General features: G+C 45.8%; 1 protein-coding gene across 5 annotated transcripts in view; it reads right to left on the bottom strand.

Annotated features, from left to right (window-relative positions):
* MED12L (mediator complex subunit 12L) overlaps window positions 1-25,195 on the bottom strand; it is a 317,533-nt gene extending 292,338 nt beyond the window's left edge. For all 5 annotated transcript variants that reach the window (XM_032852495.1, XM_032852497.1, XM_032852496.1 and 2 more), the window contains exons 1-2: window positions 24,937-25,195; window positions 23,844-24,067 (exon numbers count right to left, since the gene is read on the bottom strand). In XM_032852495.1, coding sequence (XP_032708386.1) covers window positions 23,844-23,942 — 99 coding nt within the window. In that variant the 5' untranslated portion in view covers window positions 23,943-24,067; window positions 24,937-25,195. The remainder of the gene's footprint in view (window positions 1-23,843; window positions 24,068-24,936) is intronic.
* Between the last annotated feature and the right edge of the window lie 631 nt (window positions 25,196-25,826).

The raw sequence follows: 25,826 nt of genomic DNA, 5'->3' as shown, positions 1-25,826 counted from the left end.
AGGCAGAGAATGCATGCAAACGCATACACAGATGCACACATGCGCAAGCACACATACTAAAGTTCCCCCAGACTTCTCATCTAACCCACAGAACACATGAAGACATGCCTTATCTATTCAGTCACCTACTCGTGCCTAACACACTAACTCAATGACTGTTCAATGAATCGGACAGAAATGTCCACCAGGAATGACAATGCCACAGAAATAGAAAATGTCCTTTGCTAGTCAGGCAGACAAGTTAGCTATGGTCTAACCCACACAAAATTTTAAAAAACAGCTTTAAAAGTATTTTTCCTAGCCTTGCCCAACTCTCCCTGAAAAGAGCATTCTCCCAGACCCCTGAGGACGTTTGCAGATCCCAGTTTGAGAAACGAAGCTGTGATGATAATCCCCAGCATGGATATATTTAATGGTCTTTAGGCAACACCTAGAGTTGGCAGATACAAATGACCCAGAAGATAGGGAAATAATCTTTCTCTCCTCATCCCTAACCAATTCTATCCACACGTCTGTCAAAACATGTCTCATATCTATTCCTTTAAAATATGACAGTCGCCTCTCTAAACTGTGGCTACAGCCATCACAGTGGGCCTGGTTACTGCTCCTCATGTATTTCCCTTCCTCTGTTTAGTTTCTACCTGAATCCATCCTGCCCACAGTCCCTGATGAATCTTCCTCAAACAAGTGTTCTTTTCTGCCCCCCCTTATTCACAAGCCTCGGAAGATTTTCCACATTGTTCCTTCCGTACCCCAGAAGGGGCTAAAGAACGGAAGCATGTAACACCACCCCCTCCAAACTCTCAGGGACATCTGCAGGCCTTCTCTCCACCTAACTGTGGCTCCAAATCACAACACAATTACCTCAGAGAGGCGTTAAATGCCTTGAACAATCAAGCTCCTCCTCTCAGTCTCACTTCCATCCTCACACTGATTTGGGTTTGACTGCAGAGCCCTTACCTGTGATGGGGAACAAGGTAACTGACCTCTCTGTACCTCAGTTGCTTCCTTTGAAATGAGGCAAGAATAACTCACAGGGTTGAGGTTATATAAGATAAAATGTACAAAGAGTTTAGCACAGTGCCTGGCCCGTATTACGTGCCCTATAAATGTTGGCTATGGTTATAAAAACTTAGAGCTATATTTTATTTTTATATTTTAACTCATTTAATCTACTTGACTATTATACTCTTCCCCACATAAGTCATCTTTTCAGCCTCTGAGCCTTACGTAATGCCTTTCCCATCCCCTGGAGTACATTATCATGAAATCTTTCACCTTATTCAAACCACAACTCAGGGCTCCCCTTCATTCAATCAACAAATAAATAAATATACAACATTGTGCTAAGTACTGGGGATTCCATAGTGAGCAAATTACAAGCGATAAATGTCCCCAAGGAGAACCTCCACCTGCTCAGGATGCACGTAATAGGGCCTTAACAGTCTCAGAAATCAGACAAGAATTCCCTGAAGAAGGGGCCTTTGAGCTGAGCTCTGTCTGAGAAGTAGGAGTTAACTGAGTTAAGAGGAGGACCGTATAATGGTAAGGGTGACAATTTGCATGAAGTGGTACAGTATTAACTCTACGACTATGAAAAGCTAAGGACATGTATTATACTTCCTAGAACAATCATCAAAAACAAAACAAAACAAAAAACCCACAACATAAAGAGGTATAATTAAAATATCAATAGGTGAATTAAAATTATAATAAATAATTTAATAATCCAAAAGAAAGCAGGACACAAGAAAAAAAATAAAATGTTATACCTAAATCCAACCATATCAAATTATTAATGAAATGATAATTAAAATTTAATGGACTAGGGGCGCTTGGGTGGCTCAGTGGGTTAAGCCTCTGCCTTCGGCTCAGTCATGGTTTCAGGGTCCTGGGATCAAGCCCTGCATCGGGCAGGGAGCCTGCTTCCCCACCCCCCCCCTACCTCTGCCTGCCTCTCTGCCTCCTTGTGAACTCTCTGTCAAATAAATAAATAAAATCCTTAAAAAAAAAAATTTAATGGAATAAGATTCCAATGAAAGGACAGGGACTGTCAGATACATAAAAAAGCAAAACCCCATGGAAGCAGCCCAAGTCCACTGACTGATGAATGGATAAAGTTGATGTGGGATAGACAGAAAGAATGGAATATTACTCAGCCATTAAAAAAAGAATGAAATCTTGCCAGTTTCAATGACATGGATGGCATCAGAAAGAATAATGCTAAGCAAAGTAAATCAGTCAGAGTAAGACAAATACCATTTGATTTCATTCATATGTGGAATTTAAGTTACAAAGCGAATGAACAAAGGGGGTAGAAAAAAAAGGGAGAGAGGGAGACAAACCAAGAAACAGACCCTTGACAACAGAGAACTGAGGGTCACCAGAAGGGGGCGTGGTGTTGGGTGAAATAGGTGATGGATTAAGGAGTGAACTTGTGATGAGCACCAGCTGTTGCACAGAAGTGCTAACTCGCTTTGTTGTAAAACTGCAACTAATAGTACACTAGATTGTAACTCACTGGAATTTAAAATCTTTAAAAAACAAAGCAAAACCCAACTATCTGGTGCACTTCTGTAAAGATGGACACCTGGCTGGTTCAGGCAGGAGAGCATGTGATGCTTAATGTTGGAGTTGGAAGTCTGTGCCCCACATTGGGCATAGAATTCACTAAAAATAATAATAAAATAAAAAATAAACAAAAATAACTTGTAAAGACAATAATGTAAAGACAATAAGTTGACAGTAAATGGATGGAAAAAGATAAATAAATACCATGCAAACAATGAGCCTAAAAGGGCTTGAGTGGCTATATTAATATTGGACAAAGTAGAATTCAAGATAAAAAGCATTATCAAAGATAAAGTAGGGAGAATCATAATGATAAAAGGATCAATGCATCAGAAAGGCATAGCAATCATGGAATCATGGGCATACGTGTGCCTAACAAGAGGGACAGGAATAGCATGTATAAAGCCTATGGGGTTGGGAAAATGAAAGAATGCTATCATGCAGAAGCAGAAGGGACTCATTTGTGACGAGAGGCTGAGCTATGGGTGGGGACAGATCACACAGGTTATTATGAACCAATTGAAGGACTTTGGTCTTTATCCTAAGAATAGTAAAGGTTTTTATGCAGAGGTGACATCATCCCATCTGAATAGGTCTGCAGTGTGGATAACCAATGGGAGTGGGTTAGATTAAATGGGAGACTGCAGGGCAAAGGGACTGGAACTAGTAAGCAGACTCTCCTCTAAGAGTCAGGACATCAGATGATGGTAGCTAGGACCAAGATGGTGGTGACAGAGGTAGAGAAGGAAGGTAGAGAGAAGAGAGGAAATAAAAGGTAGAAAGGAAATAAAAACAGCTACTTAGGAGGGCTACGTAACTGGACTTCTTGTTGAAATGTTGGATGAAATGACAAAGAATGAGATTATCAAAAAAGAAAATCCCCCACATTTCTGGGATGGCAATATTTCTTAAGAGAGGGTAAGCAGGGCTGGGGGTTGCGGGGTGGAAGGAAGAGGAGCAGGTCACAAGTTCAGTTTTAAACTCAAGTTTGGGGGCGCCTGGGTGGCTCAGCAGGTTAAAGCCTCTGCCTTCGGCTCAGGTCATGATCCCAGGGTACTGGAATCGAGCCCCGCATCGGGCTCTCTGCTCAGCATGGAGCCTGCTTCCTCCTCCCTCTCTGCCTGCCTCTCTGCCTACTTGTGATCTCTGTCTGTCAAATAAATAAATAAAATCTTTAAAAATAAATAAACAAACAAACTCAAGTTTGAAGGAGGAAAAGAGACACAATATTTTGATAGGCACTTAAATATACCAGTCTAGAATGCAGAGAAGTCTTGGCTAGTGCTGTAAGGTTGAGTTGTCTGCATGTAGGTAGTAACTGAGGCCTGGGGGTGCGGCCGAGAGCACCTAAGGAGAGGTAAAGTGAGAAAACAGCGGTTCTGATTTAATGGCAGGTAGGGAAGGAAAACCCTTCAAGGGAGACATGGCATCACCAAAAAGAGAAGGAAACCAGCAATGCTGTATCAGAAGCTGAGAGAAGACACTGCTTCACCAACAGAGAGATCAATATGAGTAAGTGCCACTGGGAACGTGGCTGTCACTTGTGACCTCAGTGAGGGGTGTCTTGGTAGAATGATAATGATAAAGGCAGAAGTCAGACTGGAATGACCAGAGGAAGAAGTGACAGTGAGCACACAAGATACTTTTGGAGAAAAAAGAGATAGTTTGGAGAAAAAGGAGGAGGAAAGAAGTGGGAAAATGGGGCCACGGGGTAGAGGGAGATCTAAGATGGGAGGGCCTTGCACATGTTTTAATGGCACCAGAAAGAATCCGATGGAAGATTTAACAGGAGAAAAGCAAGATGGCTGCTAGCTTGAGGTTCCTAGGAAAACAGAAAAGGATACCTAGGGCCTCCTGAGCCAGGACCCAGAAGCCGAAGTCTAGTCCCAGACCAACCAGGGATGTGTGGAGGACAATCCAGGGACAGGTCCTGTAGGTGCACTGTTACAGGTGGACTCGTGTACCCGAAGATATGTCAGTCCTAACCCTGTACCAGTGCATATGGCATTATTTGGAAATAGGGTCTCTGCAGATATACCTGAGTTAAGATGAGGTCATAAAGAATGAGGGTAGGTCCGAATTCAGTACAGCCGGCCAGTGTCCTTACAGGAGAAAGGATGGAGGCCAGAAAGAGGCAGAAACACAGGAATGCCTGGAACTACCAGAAGCTGCAGGAAACAAGGGGCTTGCAGGTGCGGGCCTGCCTTAAGAGGACTTCTAGCCTCCAGAACAGTTAGAGAATAAATTGCCATTGTGTGAAGCCATCCACTTCGTGATATTGTTACAGCAGCCCTGGGAAACGAAAAGATACATACATGCAGGGAAAGCGGAAAGGGAAGAGCTGCTCTATTCCTCATGGCGAGATTACCCTCCAACATCAGGATCCAAGCCCCTTGGCAGCATCAAGAGAACCGCCAGTCCAGAGTCTACAATAGTTGAGAAGATTCTACAACAGTATCACTGGGCTCTGGATAAGTGGACACGCAGGCCAGCCTCCCACACCACAGAAATAGGGACTGATTAATTTGGATCTCTTCTAATTAAGGCGTCACATAATACCTGAGAAGTTTACAAAAAAAAAAAAAAGAAGAAGAAGGGGAGGGCCCCCCCCCATTGCTACCAAAATGTGCCAGGGCCTCCTGAGAGGGCCAAGGGAGGAACCAAACTGACTTAAGGGAGCAAGACTCCCCTAAAAGGCAACCTAGCACTTCCCCCACCCCCAGCACCGTCTCCAACACCAGGGCCACATTTGCATCAAAGCCACATCTGAAACTCAGCTCTTTACATCCACCGGCATCTACAAGGCTATTAATATTCACCCCATCCAAACCACACCTGCAGGCCATCAATCAGAAACTGGGGGGACCAGGGGAGCTCAACACAAAACACCAAGTCCTTCACACCTGTACAGAGGAGCAGGTCAAAAGGGAAAACAAGAAATCACGGACAGAATGCTAGCAGTCGCTGCTGTGAAGCAGCTTATTTGTGGTCATCTTCATAACCAAGTGGCTTAGACACGAAGGGCCCTCATTTTACAAAGTGAGAAACTGGGGCTCAGAGGTAGGTTAAGTGGCCATGTGAGGATCAGGCCCCCAGTAGACGCAATGTGTTCCCCAAAACAATGAGACATTCGGGGAGACCAGTGTGGGTCAACAAAACTACATTGGAATCCCGGCTCCCATTCCTGTGAAAGGGATGTAACTGCACCCACCTCACAAGCCCATTTTTTTTTCTTTTTAAAGATTTTTATTTATTTATTTGACAGACAGATCACAAGTAGGCAGAGAGGCAGGCAGAGAGAGAGAGGAGGAAGCAGGCTCCTCACTGAGCAGAGAGCCCAATGCGGGGCTCGATCCCAGGACCCTGGGATCATGACTTGAGCCGAAGGGAGAGGCTTTAACCCACTGAGCCACCCAGGAGCCCCCTCACACGCCCATTTTAAAGAAAAGGTGAAAATCATGTGAGGCACTGAGCACAGTAACAGATACATTTTTTTTAAGATTTTATTATTTTTAAGTACACTCTACACCTAGCATGGGGCTCAAACTCACAAATCCCAAGACCAAAAGGCACACTCCACTGACTGAGCCCAGCCAGGCACCCCTTAAACTAAGCCTTTTAAAAATCAAATCATCCTCATTATAATTACAGGTCCTTTGTACAGCCAGCATATTTAGGCCCAAATCATATACATGACCAGGTACTCAGGAACTCTCCAAGGAAATAGATGGAAACGTCCACCAAGGAGTTGAATACATGCAGTTTCTAGAGATGTCAATTCCCCATAACAGCCCTCATCCTATCTACCCAACAGTGGCCTGGTGAGACAGGAAGTCCCACCTCATTTTAAAGTGGGAGGGATGCCTGGGTGGCTCAGGTCATGATCACGGAGTTCCAGAATCAAACCCCAGGTCAGGCTCCCTGCTCAGCATGGAGTCTGCTTCTCCCTCTCCATCTGCCCCTCCTCCCGCTCCATCTCTCTCACTATCTCAAATAAATAAAATCCTTAAAAAAAAAATAAAGTAGGAGAGTCTTTGATTCAAATTATATCTAAATATACTTAACATTTATTCCCCTCTTATCTAAATAATTGTATCCATTAATTCATACTCAAATCAAATTCAGATGCATGTCATCTTCCAATATGAAACACCTGGATGTAGCTCTCAGAAAAACTACGAAAACTGCCAAAGAAGAATACTTGACTTTTAGATTTGCATAATTATAAAGGAGAAAAAGTAATGCGTCCAGCAGTCTAGCCCACCCAGAATTGTATTTAAGGCAGCTTCAAAAGACAGTTTTCTCTTCAGAGCCCCCATTGCTCAGGTAAGTCAGTCCTATACCATTCCCGCACTGCATTCACATCTCAGGTAAACTCTTCCTGTAAATCATATTTTTCACTTAGTACTGGAATCTGCCTCCCGCTGTGCTAGGCAACTTGAGGGCAGAGAACATAAACACAAGCCACGGTTTTTGTTCTCTGAAGTTAATTGTCCAGTGAAGCAACTCACACCTACCCCCTAACCTGACTTCTTTTGTTCATCCCTCTGTCTCACACCTAATCACACCACTGACCCCATGTTAGGCACACACCTGGAAGAAGGAGCGTTGTGCAATTTCTACCAAAGGAACTGCTAATTCATAAAAAGGAAAACGTATTGAGTGAGACAGATAAAATGGGTGTAGGAAAAATCCAGTGAAACTGTAGATCACCCTTCCTGCCTGGAAGAGAAAGAAGAGAGACTGGGAGTTTCCCTTTTTTGTTGGTAATGGTGGCAATTTTGTTCCTTTGTTTTGGGTCAATTACTGGGAAACAAGCTAAACTTTGAGCCAAGAAGACAATCGTCCACTTCTGCAAGTGTTGTCTGAAAGCTAACCTCTGCTAACATCTCTCTGACTCTACCCTTTTTATTTTCAGGAGGCTTGCTCATCCCCACCTCTTCCAAGGAGCTTAGCCAACCATCCAAGCAATTCTGGTGATTAAGCACCACACAAGCGGCCTGAGAAGAGGTGAAAACAGGTACAGAAGGCAAGACCTAAAGCATGGGACACACAGTATAAACTAAAGCTCCTCCAAGACCTTCTGGCCAGTCCAGGCTGGAAGTCACAGGGTGAATGTGGAGGAGAGTCTTAGGGTTCAGTCCCCTCAGCAATCAAGTCATTCTAGATAGCCATCCCATCACTGAGACAGCACAAAAATATGTTACATGGAGGTCCTCGAGCAACAGGACCTAGCATCCTGGCTGTCCCAGCTGGGTGTCCGAGAAATCAGAGCATTTTCCACAGTCCTCTCGTTGCCTTGGACCAATCTGTCACCAACTGCCAATTCTCCTCCAGTCCTGTTTAAAGCCCCGACTGGTCCGGCTCTTTTTACTTCAAGCCATGGTTACTACAGCCACCTCCCTCACAGCCTCCCGACTCCACTCTCTCCCCCACCAGATTTATTAGGCATGAGCTAGCAAGAGAAATCCGACAGCAGGACCACGTGAGCTCCTCACCACCCCCAGAGCCCAACAGGCTGGGACTCCAAGCCTGATCTTCAGAGGCACTACAACCCTCGTTTCCCCTGCGCCTCTCCACTCTTCCCACCTTCAGCTTTTTCTTATGAAAGGGCCCAACCTGTCCCCATTCACTCAGATCCTGCCCCTCACACCCTACTCTCCAGTGAAACCTCCAAGCATTCCAAACCTCTCTTTTCTGAACTCATGCAGCAGTTTTAGCCTCGCTACATATAGAGAATAGTTAAAACACGTGCTCAGAAGTCCAACTGCAAGTCCGTCATTATGCAGCCAACTGACTTCAAACAAGTTAAGTCAGTGCACCCCCCCACCCTACGCCTCAGTTTCTTCACCTGTAAAAAGGAGATAACAGTACCCACCTTAGAGGTGTTTGTCAGGCTGGCATAAAACCAAACCTGCAACGCACTCAGGATAACCAACATAAGCAACACTGGATATCGGGACATAATGTGGCACTTCACACACCATATGGAATGTACACATTAGTCCTCCATTTTAAAATAAATTAATACATCACCACTTTGTAAATGTTTTGTGTGTATCAGTGAAGCAGATGTTAATTTCTTGAGCAGAGCCTCAGAGTGTGGTCCACAACTGTTACTGACCCTCGAAAAGAAAGTTGCAAAAACTGCAAGAGCTTAGAAACTTTCACAGCAATTTTACATTGCCACTACATTCAAGCTGTACTTTTCTAGTAAGTCATTTTAATCTATCAGTCTGCAACAGATTGGAAATTAATTAAAAAAAAAAAAAAAAAAGAACTGGTCCCTCACTATAGCTTTTTTGAGAAGCACTGTTCTAGAGGGGACAGAAGCAGACTTCTATTTCTTTTCTACACCCCCACATCACCTAGCACAGTAGGAGGTATATATCAAGTACTAAGTAAATGAAAATATAATTTCAAAAACATTTTGATTGTTTAATAAGAACTTAAAAGCAAATCCCATGTGAGTAGTCAAAATGTAAATAGTATCTCCAATTCATAAAGAAACTTTTTTTCAAGAGGGAGCTGCCATTTAATCTAAAACTGACCAAGGAGTAAGAACAGCTCTGACCCCAAAAATATTTTCCATACTGCCTAGTAACACAGCACTGTGTGAACCTTTAAAAAAAAAAAAAAAAAAAAAAAAAAAGAGCAATGTCAATATTAACCTTCCTCACAGAACTCAGGAGAAAGGTGAATTATTTAGCAATGCCTTGGACATAATTTTGATAGAGCCCCCATACCTTTATGTAAATCCATGTCTTAGCAAAAAATCCCAATGACACTTCAGACAAAATACATTTTTATTAGTTCTTCACTGCTGCCAATGCCTTAAATGGTCCTAATCTCAACAACCTCATTAGATTAATCTATGAATGAAATGGCTGGAAAAGGAAAGCAGCAAATTCTACCAAATTTTAATTGACAACAAGGCAGCATGTGCATAGCTGAGCTGTTGCACACTGGATGTGGGCTGAAGGCTAAGTTTGTTCCTGCTGAGGAAAATCTTTGCACATTAAAACTGACTCTGAAAATGCCTGTAGAAAACTCAAGATAAACAGGGAGCCCCATAAAAGTCCTGCCTCCACACCTCTCTCAGAGGCAACAATCTAGAACACTATGCATAAAGTGTCACTTTCCTGAGGACCTCAATCCCCTGGCCCCAGGGCCAAGTCAGTCTTGCTCAGCGATATCCCTGGTCTCTCCAACAGTTTTAAGTTCTACTTCTCTCTCAATGTCCCCCAAAATCTACAGACATGTTTAAGCTTATAGATTCAATATACTCTCACCTTACTGAACTATTTGCAGTTCACCTGAAGATCATGTCCTATTTCCCATCTCTCTGCCTTTGCTTATACCATCTGCCCAGAAGGCCTTGTCACCTGGAAAACACCCCCATCCCTGAAGACTTTTCTAATCCCACCAAAAAACTGACCCCATCTCATTTGTTCCCAACACCCCACTGAAATGTGCAATGACTTCACCACCTGGTGAACAGGAGTGTCAGTCCTCCAGTCAAAGTCCCTCAAGGGCAGGAAGCATGTCTTATACATCCTGGCATCCCCATGCCCCATACCAGGCTTCTAAAAACCATTGGCTAATAATGACCATCTGGTTACCAGATCCTGTCAACACACATTTAACTTTTACCATATACCAGACTCCTTCCTGGCATCTAGTGATCAGTGGGGAATAAAAGGGACCTGGTCCCTGCTTCACAGAACTCGTACTGGTTGGGAGAAAGAGCAGATAAATCAAACAAAAACCTTGCTGAGTGCTGAGGAGAAAGCAGCACTTCACGGGGATAAAGTGAATAAGGCAACCAAGCAGCAGGAAGCACCCATGCAAAGGTCCTGGAGAAAAAAAAATGCTCAGCTAAGAGACCACCAATATAGCTGGAACCTCACCCAGTGTTACCTCTCCCCTTTGGCCACATCACCCCATCCTCATCTCCCCAACAAGTGCCCTCCTCAGAGCTCCTGCTAACAGGGTCCAGGATCTACAAGTCCTGAAGAGTTCCATCGCTTCCTGCTTCTCCATCTCTCTGCACGCTCAACAGGTAATCATAGTCAGGATTTGAAATATCTATACACATATCACCCCAAATCCACATTTCCAGCTTCACTACTATACACGCCAACCTTGAATCCTGAGAGGCATCTCGGATCCAACACATTTAGAAAGGATCTTGCTCTCTCCATCCCCACCTTCATCACCTTGGAAAAAAATTAAGTTCTTTTGTTCCCTACAGCATGTTGGCTTTGGGACCACCATCAATCTTCCTACCCAACTATGTGAGCCAGTGGCTCTCCAGGTCCAAGCCCTCTGTAATTCCCAAAAACTTCCCAATGACAGATCTGTGTGAGGCCAAATTGTCTTCAGATCTTTCAATCAAAACAACATACTGTAACAGAATTAATGAAGAAGTAGATGTGAGGGGTGCCTGGGTGGCTCAGTGAGTTAAAGCCTCTGCCTTCAGCTCAGGTCATGATCCCAGGGTACTGGAATCGAGCCCCGCATCGGGTTCTCTGCTCAGTGGGGAGCCTGCTTCCTCCTCTCTCTCTCTGCCTGCCTCTCTGCCTACTTGTGATCTGTCAAATAAATAAGTAAAATCTTAAAAAAAAAAAAAAAGTAGATGTGAGAATCTAGACATTAAAGAGATTTATAAAAATGTAAGATAATGCTACTGTTTTCACTAAATTTTGTTTCTAAAAAGTTATTGTTCATAAAAAAAAATTTTTTTTAAGATTTTATTCTTTTATTTGTCAGAGAGAGAGCTCAAGCAAGGGGTCCAGCAAGCAGAAGGAGAAGCAGGCTCCCCACAGAGTAGGGAGCCGGATGTAGGACTTGATCTCAGGACTCTGGGATGATGACCTGAATGGAAGACAGACCCTTAGCCGACTAAGCCACCCAGGCATCCAAAAAAAAAAAAAAAAAAAAAAAAAAACCACTTTAACAAGAAACTGGTTTATTACCATTAAATGGATACAAATTTCTAAAGTTTTTCAGTCTTAATTTCTAATAAAGTAAATATTAAGATATAATTGACACAAACAAAAGCTCTATGGGATCCTCAATAATGTTTACAACTGTTTAGGGGCCCTGAGATTAGAAAGTTTGGGAACCACTGGCCTCAGCTAAAAATGTTGGTATATTCTTGTACTCATCTTTCTCTCTTACCCCACACACATCCACTTTATCAATTCTGCCACCCAAATAATCTTTCTCTTAAATCCTCTCTTTCTTCCCAAACCCTTGTTGGCTCAAAAACGGGCTCCTGAAAGATATCCACATCAAATCTCAGAACCTGTAAATGTTATCTTGTTTTGGAAAAGGGTCTTGGCAGATGTAATTCAGTTAAAGATCTTGAGAGGCGATGATCCTGTACTACCCAGGTAGGCCCTAACTTCAGTAACAAGTGTCTGTATAAGGCACACCCCAGGGGGGACACAGGTAAAGACGGAGGTGAAAATCAGACTAAGAGGGCCCCAAAGAAGCCAAGGAACACCTGGAGCAGAAAGAGGCTGGAAGCAGAAGGAGGGGGTTCTCCCCTAGGGTCCCCCGAGTGAGTGTAACCCTACCAACACTGCTTGTGAACTTGCTGTGAGAGAATAAGATTCCATTGTTTTAAGCCCCGTGATTTGTGGAAACTCATTATGGCAGCCACAAGAAACTAATACATCCACCCTCAGGCATGGAATGTCTGGGACCCAACCTAGGCTGACTCTTCACCTCAGTATGACCTTCAGAGTCACTGTCCCCTCACACTGCAAACATGAGTCACCTTAAATCTCACTCCTTGAACTTCACACCCTGGAATGACTTCACCAGCTCCATTATAATATCCAAATGCCTCAACTAGGCCTACAAAGGCCCCCATAACTCGGTCCCACCTTTCTTTCCCACTCCAGCCCAGCTCCCTGCTGCATAACCCACACCATGCCTCAGGCCCACAGCCCAGAGCACATCCCACATTCCTTCTGGCCTTTTGCACAAGCTGCTCCCTCTTCCCCAAAATTAATTTTCTTCCACATCCTCAGCCCCATCCACTCCTACACATCCTTCAAGTCCCAGACTCAAAAATCTCCTCCTCTTTCAGGTCCTGTCAAAAAAATGGGTCACTCCCTCCTGTTTCCACAGCACTTCGTACATTCCTCTCAAAGAACATCTGAAACATTGTATTCCTTATTTACAAGTCTATTACTTCCTCTAGACCAGGGTTTTTCAACCTTGGCATTACTGACATTTGAGGCCAGATAATCCTTTGGTGGGGTGGGGGGAGCGCCCTTTTCAGAGTACTGAAGAATGTCAGAAACATTCCTGGTTTCTACCTACTAGATGCCAGGGTCAGGTCAGCTTATATGTGCACATATGTGCCTATACACAGTCAAGCAACTCAAATTTCTGAAAATATTGCTAGTGTCCCTAAATGAAAGGGGGGAATCACCCCTAAATGAAAACCACAGCGCTATATTGAAGTCTTTTGGGGGCCCAGGACCAATGCTCCTACCATTTGTTTATTGTCACATTTACTCACAAAAGAAATTTTGGGTCCTAGGTTTGGGTCAGGTGCTATGCTCAAAGCCAGAGACACAGAAAAGTTTTAAAAGAAAAAAAAAAAAAATTAAGGGGCACCTGGGTGGCTCAGTTAAGCACCTGCCCTCAGCTCAGGTCATGATCCCAGGGTCCTGGGATCGAGTCCCACACTGGGCTCCCTGCTCAGTGCGGAGTCTGCTTCTCCCTCTCCCTCTGCTGCTCTCCCTGTTTGTGCTTATGAGCATGCATATTCTCTGTCAAATAAATGAACTTTAAAAATAAAAATAAATTTAAAAAGTTTCAGGCCCTTTCCTCATGAAGCCACAGCTAGCAAAGGGCCTACAAGGTGTTCAACAATACTGGCTCAATGACTCAATTAGTTTGGCAAAGGGGTGCCTGGGTGGCTCAGTGGGTTAAAAACTCTGCCTTCTGCTCAGGTCATGATCCCACAGTCCTGGGATGGAGCCCCACATCGGGCTCTCTGCTCAGCAGGGAGCCTGCTTCATCCTCTCTCTCTGTGCCTGCCTCTCTGCCTACTTGTGATCTCTGTCTGTCAAATAAGTAAATGAAAATCTTAAAAATAAAATTTAAAAAAAAATTAGTTTGGCAAATACATACATTCATATATATATATGTATATACGCATACATAAATATACACATATACACACACATACACACATATATATGTATGTATATCTATAGTAATATTTCCCTCAAAACATGGAAAATAAAACCCAAGGGCTAAAACTCTTCTCCTCGGGGCTACAGCATTTCATAACTAAGGGGGAGGGTTCATTTATATAGAACACAACATGTAAGTATTGCTCCCTGGAAGTAGGTAACTGGTACAACTTGTCCATTTGTTATCTCCCAAGAGAGCTACACATAAATAAAGGAGCATCTCAACCAAGAAAATTAAAACTAGATGGGATCGATCCCCAACACACAGAGTCCACAAAGGCCAATGCCAGAGCTATCTGCACCAGGGGCCACAGAGCTAGAAACCTTCCACCAAAACACCCGAAGACAAGAGTGCCTGAGCTTCCACAGTATTCTTCCCTCTGCCCAGGAGACCCCATTCAAGATTCTGGCAAGCTGAAAGATCAAATGGTGAGCTAAACAATCCCCATCTCTCACAGAGACACTGGGTGCCCCAAAGTGCAGAGAAATTCTCACTGCCAGGATGAAGCGAGAGTGTTTACCAGAAGCAGTGGCTGTGTACAGAGGGGAGGCCAAGTAAAGTTGCAAGAACAAATCAGGGCACAGAAGTGCTTGGCCCAGATCTGCCTAACAAGTCACTTTAACCTCTCTGGGACTCCATTTCCTTTTGTAGTAAATGAGAACAATCCATCTTTAAGTTGCCTTCTGATCTAAACATCTCTGGTTTCCCCCAAACCTAGTACAGACCCCACAGAATCTTCCTCTCCAAACAGGTTAAGGCTCTTCCTTTCTTCCCACTTCAACCCTTCCTGACAGAAATGGAAATAAAGCCATTTCCATTTCCTCTAAGCTTCTTTTTTAAAGATTTTGTTTATTTATTTTTTTGACAGAGAGAGAAGGAGAACATAAACTGGGGGAGGGGCAGAGGAAGAGGGTGAAGCCGACTCCCCACTGAGCAGGGAGCCTGATGTAGTACTCAATCCCAAGACCCCGGGATCATGACCTGAGCTGAAGGGAGGCGCTTAACTGACTGAGCCACCCAGGTACCCTTCTCTAAGCTTCTGATAGGGACTGGGCAGAATTTACTGCGTAACAGACAAGATAAAAGTACTCTCTGTCTCTCGCTGTATATCCATCAAACCAGAGAATAGGAGAGTCCAGAAATGTGCATTCTCTGGAAAGGGCGGGGGGGGGGGGGAAGGGCTCAAGTTGTGATGACTTCAGGTGCCAATATATACATGAAAAGCACCATAACAGGGGTGCCTGTTAAATAACAATAATTATTTAAATAAATAAAATCTTTTAAAAAGAAAATTACCATGAAAACATCAGAATGCTTTCAGTTACAGGAAATTGACAACTGGTCCAAAATGGCTTCAACCATGTGGACATCTACTGTTTACTTCATGAGTCCAGGGAGAGGTGGTCCTAAGGTCAGTTCAGAAGCTTAATTTCCATAAAGCCCTTCAACTCCCTCCTCTTGTATTAGCTTTTTATTTACAGGCTTGTTGTCTCATAGGCACAAGATAGATGCCCTAGCTCCAACGACAATATCCTCTAATTACTTTTCCAAAGATAGAAAACTAAGGAGCTATCAGGGCATTAAAAGACAGCATTCTCCCCCTGTGCCTGCACTTTCTTCAGTAAGAAAAAATTCTTTAGAAGTCCTAAGGTAGATTTCCACTAAATCTCTTTAGCCAGAATGAAGTCATCTGCTCACTGCTAGCCAAAAGAAAAGTTAGGTAAGTGAAAGTTTGCCTGGCTTTAAAAAAAATTTTTTTGTGGTTAGCAGGTAGGGGAATCCTGGGATAAGAATGATAGTCAAGTAGTCAACTAAGTGATGCATACAACTATACCCAGCAGTGTGGTGGTAAATGTTTAACAACCAGCTTTAAAATTTAAAAAAATAAAAAAGAAAAGAGAAGAAAAGAAAAAGAACCTAATCTGTAGCATTTTGCATTTCCTTGGTGTAAATACTCCCATTATGCCACAGCTCAAGATACCAAAATGATACGAACCAGCGGACAAAATTCTCAAAATCTTAAAAATCAGAAGGTACACACCTGCTCTAGCACACTGCTGAATTTATACCTCACATTTGGTAACAATTTAAGGTTACCACACTCCTTCACATTCAAAGCAAATCTAGATGATTAGGTATTCTTCCCAACTCCTAGGCAAGGAAAAGGACACAGCACCCCAAATTACACAGTGCAAGTGGCAGTGCTGGAATGCTCAGGTAACAGCCCTCACCCCAAGAGCCAGGGTCAGGTCGTGCGTGTCTGTCCCTACACCCTACCAGATCCCTCTATCTGCTAATCAGCTAAAGGGGTTCTAGCTTAGTTTGGAACAACTCAACCAGAATTACCTAATAATTATTCTTAAAGCTATTCCCTCCAATGACAATAGTAGTGAACAAGTATTTTTACAGCTTTAATAAAGATTAGTACAAAAAGAAAACAATCAGCCCTAATCCCGTCCTTGAGAGATAACAATTGTTTGCATGTGGTTGATAAACTCTCCAGATTATGTAGGATATATTTTTTTAGGTAAAAATCATGCTATTTTGTAATATAATGACATTTTCATTATGTAGATTTTCCTAAACAAAGAAATCGGAATTAAGAGGACAGTATAATGAACTTTGTCACCATCACCAGCTTCCGTTATTATCTAAAGACAATTAAAAGTGCTTCCATGATCTCTGCATGGAAGGTGTAGGAGGTAGGCACCTCCCTCTACACTGTCCTTGGACTTCTTCCCTCCACGTGGCTTGCCCCACTCAGACTCTGAGGTCAGCTCTTCTCCAGGCTCAGAGCACACTGCTAAAGAGAACCCTGAATCGTGTTCATTCTTGCCGACCCCTCCAACTTCTCTACTCCCTGCCTCGTCTGTCAAGAAGCCTCACAAGCGGGGTTCAGAACTGCAGAATACATCGCAATTCTTAGAGTTTCCACTTGCACTTACTCCATCCTACTTCTGCTTCAGTCTCACGTGTACGCACACCACCCCCACCTTCCCCCCAACCCCGCAAGAGGCACAGGCTGAACAAAGATCTAGGATTCTGTTCACCCTCTCCTACGTAGTGCTCCCCCAACACAGTTTGCCTTCCAGACTTCACTCTGTGGTCCTCGAACCTCCTAAAGCATCACATTTCATCACCCCAATTGCCAGCCTAAGTGAAAAACCCAAGAGGTTAACAGACAGTGGCTATACCAAAAATTAACAGCTTTACATGAGTCCCCAAAGAGCCCAGTTGAAAGCCCAGGTGACAGTCAAACAGTAAACTCCACTGCCCTGAACAAGTCCAAAAATCATCCTCACAGGACAAAGCAAGACCTGCTCCCCAAAGCCCTATTTTAGCCAAGTGCACACAGAAGGGAGCTGTGGATATTTCAAGGGCAAGGCAGGGCATTCTTCTCAGCTATAAACCATGAACAGCTGAGAGAAAACAAGCCTATTCTGGGAACCATAGTTATGAGAACAGAACTTCAGGGGGGAAAGTAGCTAAACTCATCCACATTATTTTGTACCAAAAAGAACTAATACTTCAAATGGTATATTTGTCTAAAGATTTTAATACACCAAATAGTGGGAAGCAGGTAGGAAATACGGGAGAGTCTGGCTTACAACATTTTCTAAAGATAACCAAAACCATTGTTCTCAAACTTTACATATTTAGGAATCACCTGAAAAGCTTGTTTAAAATGCAAATTCCTCGGCCTCCTTCCCAGAAATTCTGACTCAGCAAGTCTGAGGTGGGCCATTAAATCTGCAGGCTTAACAAGCATCTTTGACAATTCTGCTGCAGGTGTTAGCAGACCCTGAGAAATGACAGCCACTTTTGTTTCTACTCCTTGGCCACAAAGTTTAGGTAGCAACACCTCTGCGAGCAGTAGAGAGAAGCAGGGCCTCTGACCCAGCGTGTCCGACACTGATTCTGGCCTAAGAGTCCCATGAGACAAAAGTTAAACATACAGATGTAAATACACAGAAGATCCTCCCAGAACACTGGTATTCAGGGAGGTCTATGATGGGCCCAGGAGCCAGCCAACTAATCTCCAGAGGAAGCTTTTCCCCTTTCTCTTCTGGTCCCCCAGGCAACTAGTCAACCTGTCCTTTCTTCCCAGGCAACTTTATCAACAAACATCCTCCTTCTCAAAGATTATAAAGAAACAATTTTCTCAAAGATTACAAAGAATCAAATTTTCACCTCCCCTCACCCCACCTCCCCAGCTGTCTCTAAAATAACCTTTTAATGTGTTTTAAGAGTTTTACATGCTAACAAGAAAACAGGCTCTGCCAAAATGAAACAAGCACTGGGGCAGTCAGATGTTATAAATACAACTGCTCATTAAGAGTTCTTTCTGCATTTTATTAATTTCTGCAAGAACTATTTGCTGAGCTCCTAGCCTAATCCCAGGCACAAAGGCACAAATCCCAGGCACAAAGACTCAAAACTGTGACTACCACAGACAAGCCCCCCTCATGCAGTTTACATTCTAGTGTGTGGAAAGCCATGTAGAAAATCAACAACCATTTCAGTGACCAGCACTGCCAAAACCTAGTAGCACAAGATAATGAGCTAGCAAGGATGAGGAAAGATGGGTTACAAGGAAGGCTTCCTTGAGACAGAGTCTCTAAGAGCTAAAGGACAGGAAAACGGTAAGGGCAGTCAGGGACAGGAACAGACACCGAAGAGCTGAGCCTCCTGGAAAGGGAGAGCAGTGGCCACTGGTCCTACCACACAGCCAGGAGGGGAATAAGCAATAAGTCTGCAAGGAATCAAAAAAGCCCAGAGGCCAACCCTCAAAGACAGGGTCTTACGGATATGATATCCAAAGAGAAGTCCTGGGACTCTTTAACAAGGGAGGGGTTATCCCAGTAGTAGTCATCTGAACAGAGCACTCTGTGTGCCAGACGTGGTTCAAATCTTGTTTTATCTTTCCAGCAACCCCAATGTGGTAGGAACAAATATGAACCCCATTCCACAAGTGAGATCTGAGTCAAAAAGGCAGTAAGTGATGAAGCCAGAACTCAAAGCCAGGTGGTCTGGCTACAGGTGGTGGTTGTAGAAGTGGACAAGGCCGAGATGGTAGAGCCCTGATGGCCTAGGTAAGGAATCTGTTATTCCAAGGGTAATAGAAAGCCATTAGAGGGGGACCAAGGCTTCCTAACTCCCTCCCTTTGAGCCAAGAGGGCACAACTTCTGGGAAAAGCCCCGCACACCCTGGCTGAGTTGGCTGCTAAACCAAACTACTGCAAATTCAGCCATATACAGATGCCTAGACCTGCCCTACCTAGATCAGGCAGAACTCTCTAGCCTCTGCAGAACTGGATGCCTTCTTTCTAGGTCAGGGTCTTTAAAGTGGGGCCCTGGACCAGCAACCATCAGATCACCAGGCATCTTGTTAGAGATGCAAATTATGGGGCCCTGGCTCAAAACTACTGAATCTGAAAAACCACTTGTTTTTAACAAGCTCTACAGGTGATTTGGAGAGGTCAAGTTTGAGAACACCTATTCTGGGTTACCCCATGCAGACACAACCACCACTACTCCACCCACCTTCTCCAACTCCCCACAACCCCCTTCCACTACTCTCCCAAGGTTTACTGGACTTGTCCTTGGGCAGCCTCTGAGCTCCACACCCAGCCTTCTATCCCCTCTACTGGTGGGACTCTATCTAAAGTTCTTGATGCCTGGAAATCTCACATATTGGCCCAAACTATTTTTCTAGGTAATTTGACTTCCTGAAAATATTTATTATTCAGCTGTTTAGTGGTTTTTTTTTTTTTTTTTTTTTTTATTTGAGGGAGAGAGAGAGTGAGAAAGAGAAGCAGACTCCCCATGGAGCTGGGAGCCTGATGTGGGACTCGATCCTGGAACTCCAGGATCATGACCTGAGGCAAAGGCAGTCCTTTAACCAAATGAGCCACCCAGGTGCCCCTGGACCTCTTCTACCCCAGGGTAAAATCCTCTTCCTTCCTACTTCTGGGGTTTAACTTTCAGCCTTGTAACCTCCAAGGTTGGATGTCAAGGATAATTTCTGCCTTAACCTAGACTTTCCCCTACACCCTTCAATCACCAGATTTCCTCTTTTTATTCATTCATTCCCATTTTCATTCATACATTCCAACAAGTATTCACACCCTTAGCATCCCAGGAATGAAATACACGAGGTGGCAGGTACTTTAGTGATGCCTAAAAACAGCACTCATCCCTGCTCTCACAAAACGGACCCTTTAGTGTGGGATGGTGGCACGCAAATAAATACAAAATTACAAATTATATGGTTATACTAGAAAGGTCTCTGAGAAGGTCGTTGGGCTGAGACTGACGGATGAAGAGACAGGCCCTGACAGCATCTGGGTGTTGAATCCATGCCAGACTCTAGTCAGTCTAAATGCTTTACATGTACCACTCATGTGATGTTCCAATAGCCCAACAGAACTACAAGAGGGGATACTGAGGGATGGGGAGAATAAAGAATATGTAAACAGGAAAGCCAAGTTTCAAACCCAGGCAGACCCGGCTCCAGAGCTACCCACCTCACCATAGGCTAAGGTGAGAAGAGTGGGGTGAAATGGTGGGGGTAGGGGTGGATAGGCAAGCAAGTGTCCAGGCAGACAAATCGGCATGTATACAAGCCCACGGGCAGAGAAAAGTCAGGCTGAAGGAGAAAGGAAGTCAAGCATATTAGTGAAACTGGGGAGCAGTGGACGGATTAGAAATGTATGTGGGAACTGGACAAGATATCCTGAAACATGTATTATGGAGTATAAGCGGAAATCAACAGGAGCCTGGGTGGCTCAGTTGTTAAGCATCTGCCTTCAGCTCAGGTCATGATCCCAGGGTCCTGGGATCCAGCCCTGAGTCAGGCTCCCCGCTTTGCGGGGACCCTGCTTCTCCCTCTCCCACTCCCCCTGCTTGTGTTCCCTCTCTGTCAAATAAATAAATAAAATCTTGGGGAAAAAAAAAAAAAGAAGGGGAAATCAAGGTGACTCTCAGTTTTCTGATTCCTTTTCAAGGCTTGAGGACAGTCAGAAAACAAAGTATTATAACACAATATATTAAAAAAAAAAAGTCCTGTGGAGTGCTGATGTACAGGCAAGTTCTCAAAAGAATATAGTCAATCGGTCAAGCAGGTTAAATCTTCCAGCTCACCCCACCCCCCCCTTCTCCATAGGGGATCTTCATTCCTGGGTTCCAGCCCATCTTCCAGGAAATGTTTTCCAGAACACCACTTGCACTGGTTAACAATAATAAGAGTCACACCTATAGTAATAAGAATAGCTTCCACCAGGATGAGGGTTTTTCTCACACAAATGCAATGCATTTCAAACCAGGGTTCTCAAAATTTTCTGAATAGAACTACTAATTTACAAATGAGAAGTTATGCAAGTTGCCCAAGGCCACACAACTGCAAAGATGCTGAACCAGAATCCAAATCCAGGTCTGCCCAATATCGAAGCCCATACTTCCTCCATTAAATCAGCATTTATGTGGGATAAAGATCTCTAATGGAACACAAGTTTTAAATGCCTAGGTAAACTTTTTTTAAGATTTTTTATTTATTTATTTGACAGACAGAGATCACAAGTAGGCAGAGAGGCAGGCAGAGAGAGAAAGGAGGAAGCAGGCTCCCTGCCAAGCAGAGAGCCGGATGTGGGACTCGATCCCAGGACCCTGGGATCATGACCTGAGCTGAAGGCAGAGGCCTTAACCCACTGAGCCACCCAGGCACTCCACAGGTAAACTTTTTAAAGTTTTAATAGTTATAGTCAGGTTTTATTACGTGTAACCCTATGTGCATGTAATATCAGCTAGATAAAAATTTAATACATACATAGGCACAATGGGATTCTAACTTTTGCATTACTTCTTTATATGTGAATCATGACTTCATGTATATTGCTGCCTAAGAAACAAAGTTTCTTAAAAGTTAAAGAAAACATGAGAATAAAAGTACAGGTGATCCAGGGATAGGGTAGAACTCTTGAAGCAGTTCATAAATAACTGAAGCCTGTGAAACACTGCTCACCACACCACCACCCAAGAACAGCCAAACACCTGTTCCATATTGTACTCAAATTTGGCTACAGTCACACATAACTCTGACTCTGCTCCAGAGGATGAAATACTGGCTGCCTTGGGGGAAAGGGCATAATAGCAGAACAACACGATTTAGCATAAGTCTTCTTAACACAGTATTGGTTTGGACATAAATACTGGTTCCGTGATCCAAATCCTCTGCTTCTTTATCACACCCTTTAAGTCAGGTAAAGCTTTCTTGGGGCTCAGTTTCCCTTTGTTAAAAGGAAGTTACATAAAATGGGCTCTAAAATTACTTCAGTTTTAGCATCCCATAAAATGTTGCAAAATCCTAAAATCCAAAATTATTTTTTCCAATCGGAGAGGCCCCAATCCTCAATGAGCACTGACCTGAGGAATAAACGCTAAATAAGCCTACACGGCATCTCAGACGACCATCCCGAAAACTAGGGAGGTGCTTTTAATTACACTTCCCTCTGGAAAATGTGGCAAGACCGTAAAAGATGAGGAAGATGAGCCAATCAGTATCCTTGCCCCCACCAAAATTTTAAAAATTCCTGACACTAATTTTTAAGTTACTAGCTTTGTTACAGTTAGTCCTTAGTGTCTGCTATTTCTAGTCCTTAACAATTCACTTTCATCTGGGTGGGATTAGCCCAGAGAGAAATAGGTGGAGAAGAAATCTGCAAGATCTCCTCAATCCATCCTCATGTTAAGCCTCAACTGGGAACCACCTGTAAAACCAGCTTCAATCTGAATTACTCCACAGATGCTCAAACATGTTTATGTGCTTAAGCCTCTAAAAGTAATTGCCACTCCTAAATTTTTAGAAACATTAACAGAAGTTTAACCAAAACTATTACTGAAATAGATACCTTTATCAAAAAGGAAGTCTTAAGGACCCCTCCTGCCTTCTTTACAAAACCCTTTCTGTGATATCGCTAGGCCTCCAAACTTCTAATAGAGGGTTTTTAGATCCCCATAAAGAAGTTGTGCAATGCGCTCACTTCGCTTTTTTTGCTGAAGAAAATAGAGAATGGGTGGGCTGCAGCTGGCAAACTCAGAAAGCACAGCTGGGTAGCAGGTGATCTTAAAAAAAAAAAAAAAAAAAAAAAAAAGAAGAAGAAGAAGAAGAAAGGCAAATCCCTGGGCAAATTGTGTAGCCAAGGGTGATCATTATAACTGGAGAGTTGTTACATAATTACTTTTTAACTACTGACAAAAACATAAATGGCTATAAAATGCCATGGTTACTCTAGACATTGAAGCTAGTGTACCTAAGGCAAGAGTCAAGCTTTCTCCAATTTCATTCAAAGAAAAAAGCAATCTCGGGACTTACTATCCTTCCAAGGTAACCCGTCTGCTTTTCCATATACAAAACAGCCTCCAGCAATTAAACCAATCGCCTCTAGGGACGAAAATCAGGCTCCCCTTAATATTGATTTTTTTTTTTAAGAGAAAAGGGGATACAGAAAGAAGTACGTTCAAAGAGCTAAATATTTGTTCACCTCGATAAAAACGACTTCCACTCCAAACTGGAAAATTTTAAAAGAAAAGGTCTCCCCCTCACCCCGCCCGCCCCCCGTCCCTGCTCAGCTGGCGCAAAACGCAAGACCTGTGTCGGATGCACTGCATTCCAGCATTTTTCAAAAAGTTTACGAGGATTTACCGAAGCAGCGGGGAAAAAAATAAAGCCAGCAGAAGCGGGGGAGAGCGAGCAAGAGGTTTTCGGCAAAGAGGCACCCGGTGAAGCACCCGGCGGCGCCGTGCAAGGCCCGGTAACGGGTAAGCGACTCGGCACACGGAGAGCTAGCACCCCTGTGGAGCGCAGAGACTGACAGCCGCTGGGTCTCCTCCGCCGGGGGTCCCCTAGCCCCCCAGCCTCGTCACCGCCGCCTGGCCCCCTCCCGAACACCCCCCCCCCCCCAGCGCAGGCGATGCCCGCTGGGCCAACTTGGCCCCGGGTCAGCGCTGCGGAGCGCGGCCCCAGTTGCCGGTGAGGCCGCCGGCGCCCTTACCTCCTTCTGCTTGGGGTCCTGCGGGTAGACGTCGGGCGGCCCGAGCCGGGGGCGTTTCAGCGGTCTCTGCTCATAGCTGAGAAGCCCGAAGGCGGCCATGATCTCTCATGTTAACCGGCGAAATGAATGAGAGTTGGAGCTGGAGCAGCCGCCTCTGAGCACCAGGGAGCAGCACTTTGCAGACAGACTCCCTCTCTCCCCCTCCTCGCTCGCTCACTGTGGCGCTGCAGGCAGGAATAAAGCAGGTTGGATGCTGCCGCTGCCCGGCACGCAGACACGCACTGATGGGGCCAGTCTTCGTCGGGCACCCAGCTGCGCTTCGGCCCCGGGACGCACCGCTCGGGTGGCGACGGCGGAGGAGCTGGAGGTCCGCCTGGGTCTCCCGCGGCGCCAGCCTCCCGGTTCCCCCCAACCACCACCACCAGCCCTGTCCCCAGGGGGAGGAGCAGCTGATGGGAACGTGTGACTTTTTTCACCAATGGACCCAAACCCACCCCAGCCGGACAGAGGGTGGGGGGTGGGGGAGGGGTACTGGGGGGAAAAAAAACTTTTCTTGGCGCCTAGGCGGGTGGCTCAAGTGCTCACCCAAGGTGAGGGTGGCCCTCCAGCCCCGGGAAGAGACTGCGGAGAAGCCCGCCCCCGCCCCTCTTCCACGGCAGGGATCCTTCCCGCGCCGCCACGCGCCCCGCAGACCCCGCCACCTGGGCGCGGACCCGGCCGGGGCGGAGAGAGAGAGGCCTGGAGGGGTGGGGAAGGCAGGGATGCGGACTGGGAGAAGCGGCCGGTGTCTCCTAGACGCCTGCCGGGCTCCGGTGGCGCATCCGAGGCTCTGGTCCCCTCGGCGGCTCCGGGCAGACGCTGAGGCGCGCTGCTGGCGGTCGCGGCGGCTGGAGGGGGCCGTGCTCACGGTGGCGCGGGGCCGATTTAACCCTTTGCTGCCCCTCCAGGGGCTAAGGAAAAGGGGGAGGAGGGCTGGCTGCGAGCGCCGACGGGGGTAGCCGGCCCGCGGACGTCTCGGACTCCTCCAGCCCGCCACCTCCCCCCCGGCCGCAGCTCCTCCTCCCACCCCACCCCCCCGCCCCCAACAGTTTACCTGTTGGTCCCGGGCTAGTGGGTAAGGGCCGGCGGCGGCGGCGGCACTCGGGCGGCCACAGCCTCCATGATTCGGGCTGGGATGGGGGGGTGGGGGGGGATTGGATTGGATTTTATTTGTGAGGTATCAGTCTCGTCCAGGCGAGCTCCGGGGACACCGCGAAGTTTGCCACTGTCTGGGGGCGGCGGGCGACGCCGGCTCGCCGCCGCCGGCGTTCTCGCCCCCACGGCCCGCGAGCGCGAGCTTCCGAGTTGGCGGACGGCGGCGCGACGGCCGCACTGAGCATGCCCAGCTCGGCGGCCGGACCGCGGAGGAGTTGGCTGCGAGCGCGCTCCGATCCGCCTCTCCGGGTTTTCGCAGCCGCAGAGCGCGCAGCCCGCGGGCCCCGGCGCGGGGGTTGGTCCGGGGGTGAAACTGGGCTAGGGAGGGGGCGTCCGCTGGACCCCTCTCCCGGCCGCGGGCCGCGCTGTCCGCCTCGACCTCTCTTCGGGGTCGCTGTCCCCGTGGCCTGGGCCGGAAACCTCACCTGCGCCGGGCGTGTGGAGGGAGGGAGGCGATCCTCCAGGGGAGACCTTGGTCATCCAACCCGCCTGTGCTCCCCGCTCGCTTCGGGGCGTGGGCACCGAGATGCTGGGCCACCTGCCGCGAGCACTGCGAGACCGGAGCCGCGGGGGCGGGCCTGGCCTGTCCCGAGGGACCCGGCGGGAGGAGCGCCCGGGAGGATGTGCCGGCACTTGTCCAAGAATGATGGCTGCCATTTATGGAGCCCTCCCTTCGTGCCAGGATCTTGACAGTTTAAAGGTCTCCGATCCTTAAAAAATAAATAAATAAACCTTACACGTTTTGCCGTACCCTTTTTATAGATGGAGAAATTGAGTCGGCTCAGTGAG

This window comes from Lontra canadensis, unplaced genomic scaffold, assembly GCF_010015895.1.
Source record: "Lontra canadensis isolate GAN:19392208 unplaced genomic scaffold, GSC_riverotter_1.0 scaffold6, whole genome shotgun sequence".
Lineage (NCBI taxonomy): Eukaryota > Metazoa > Chordata > Mammalia > Carnivora > Mustelidae > Lontra > Lontra canadensis.
This window is presented reverse-complemented; position numbering and strand designations above follow the sequence as displayed.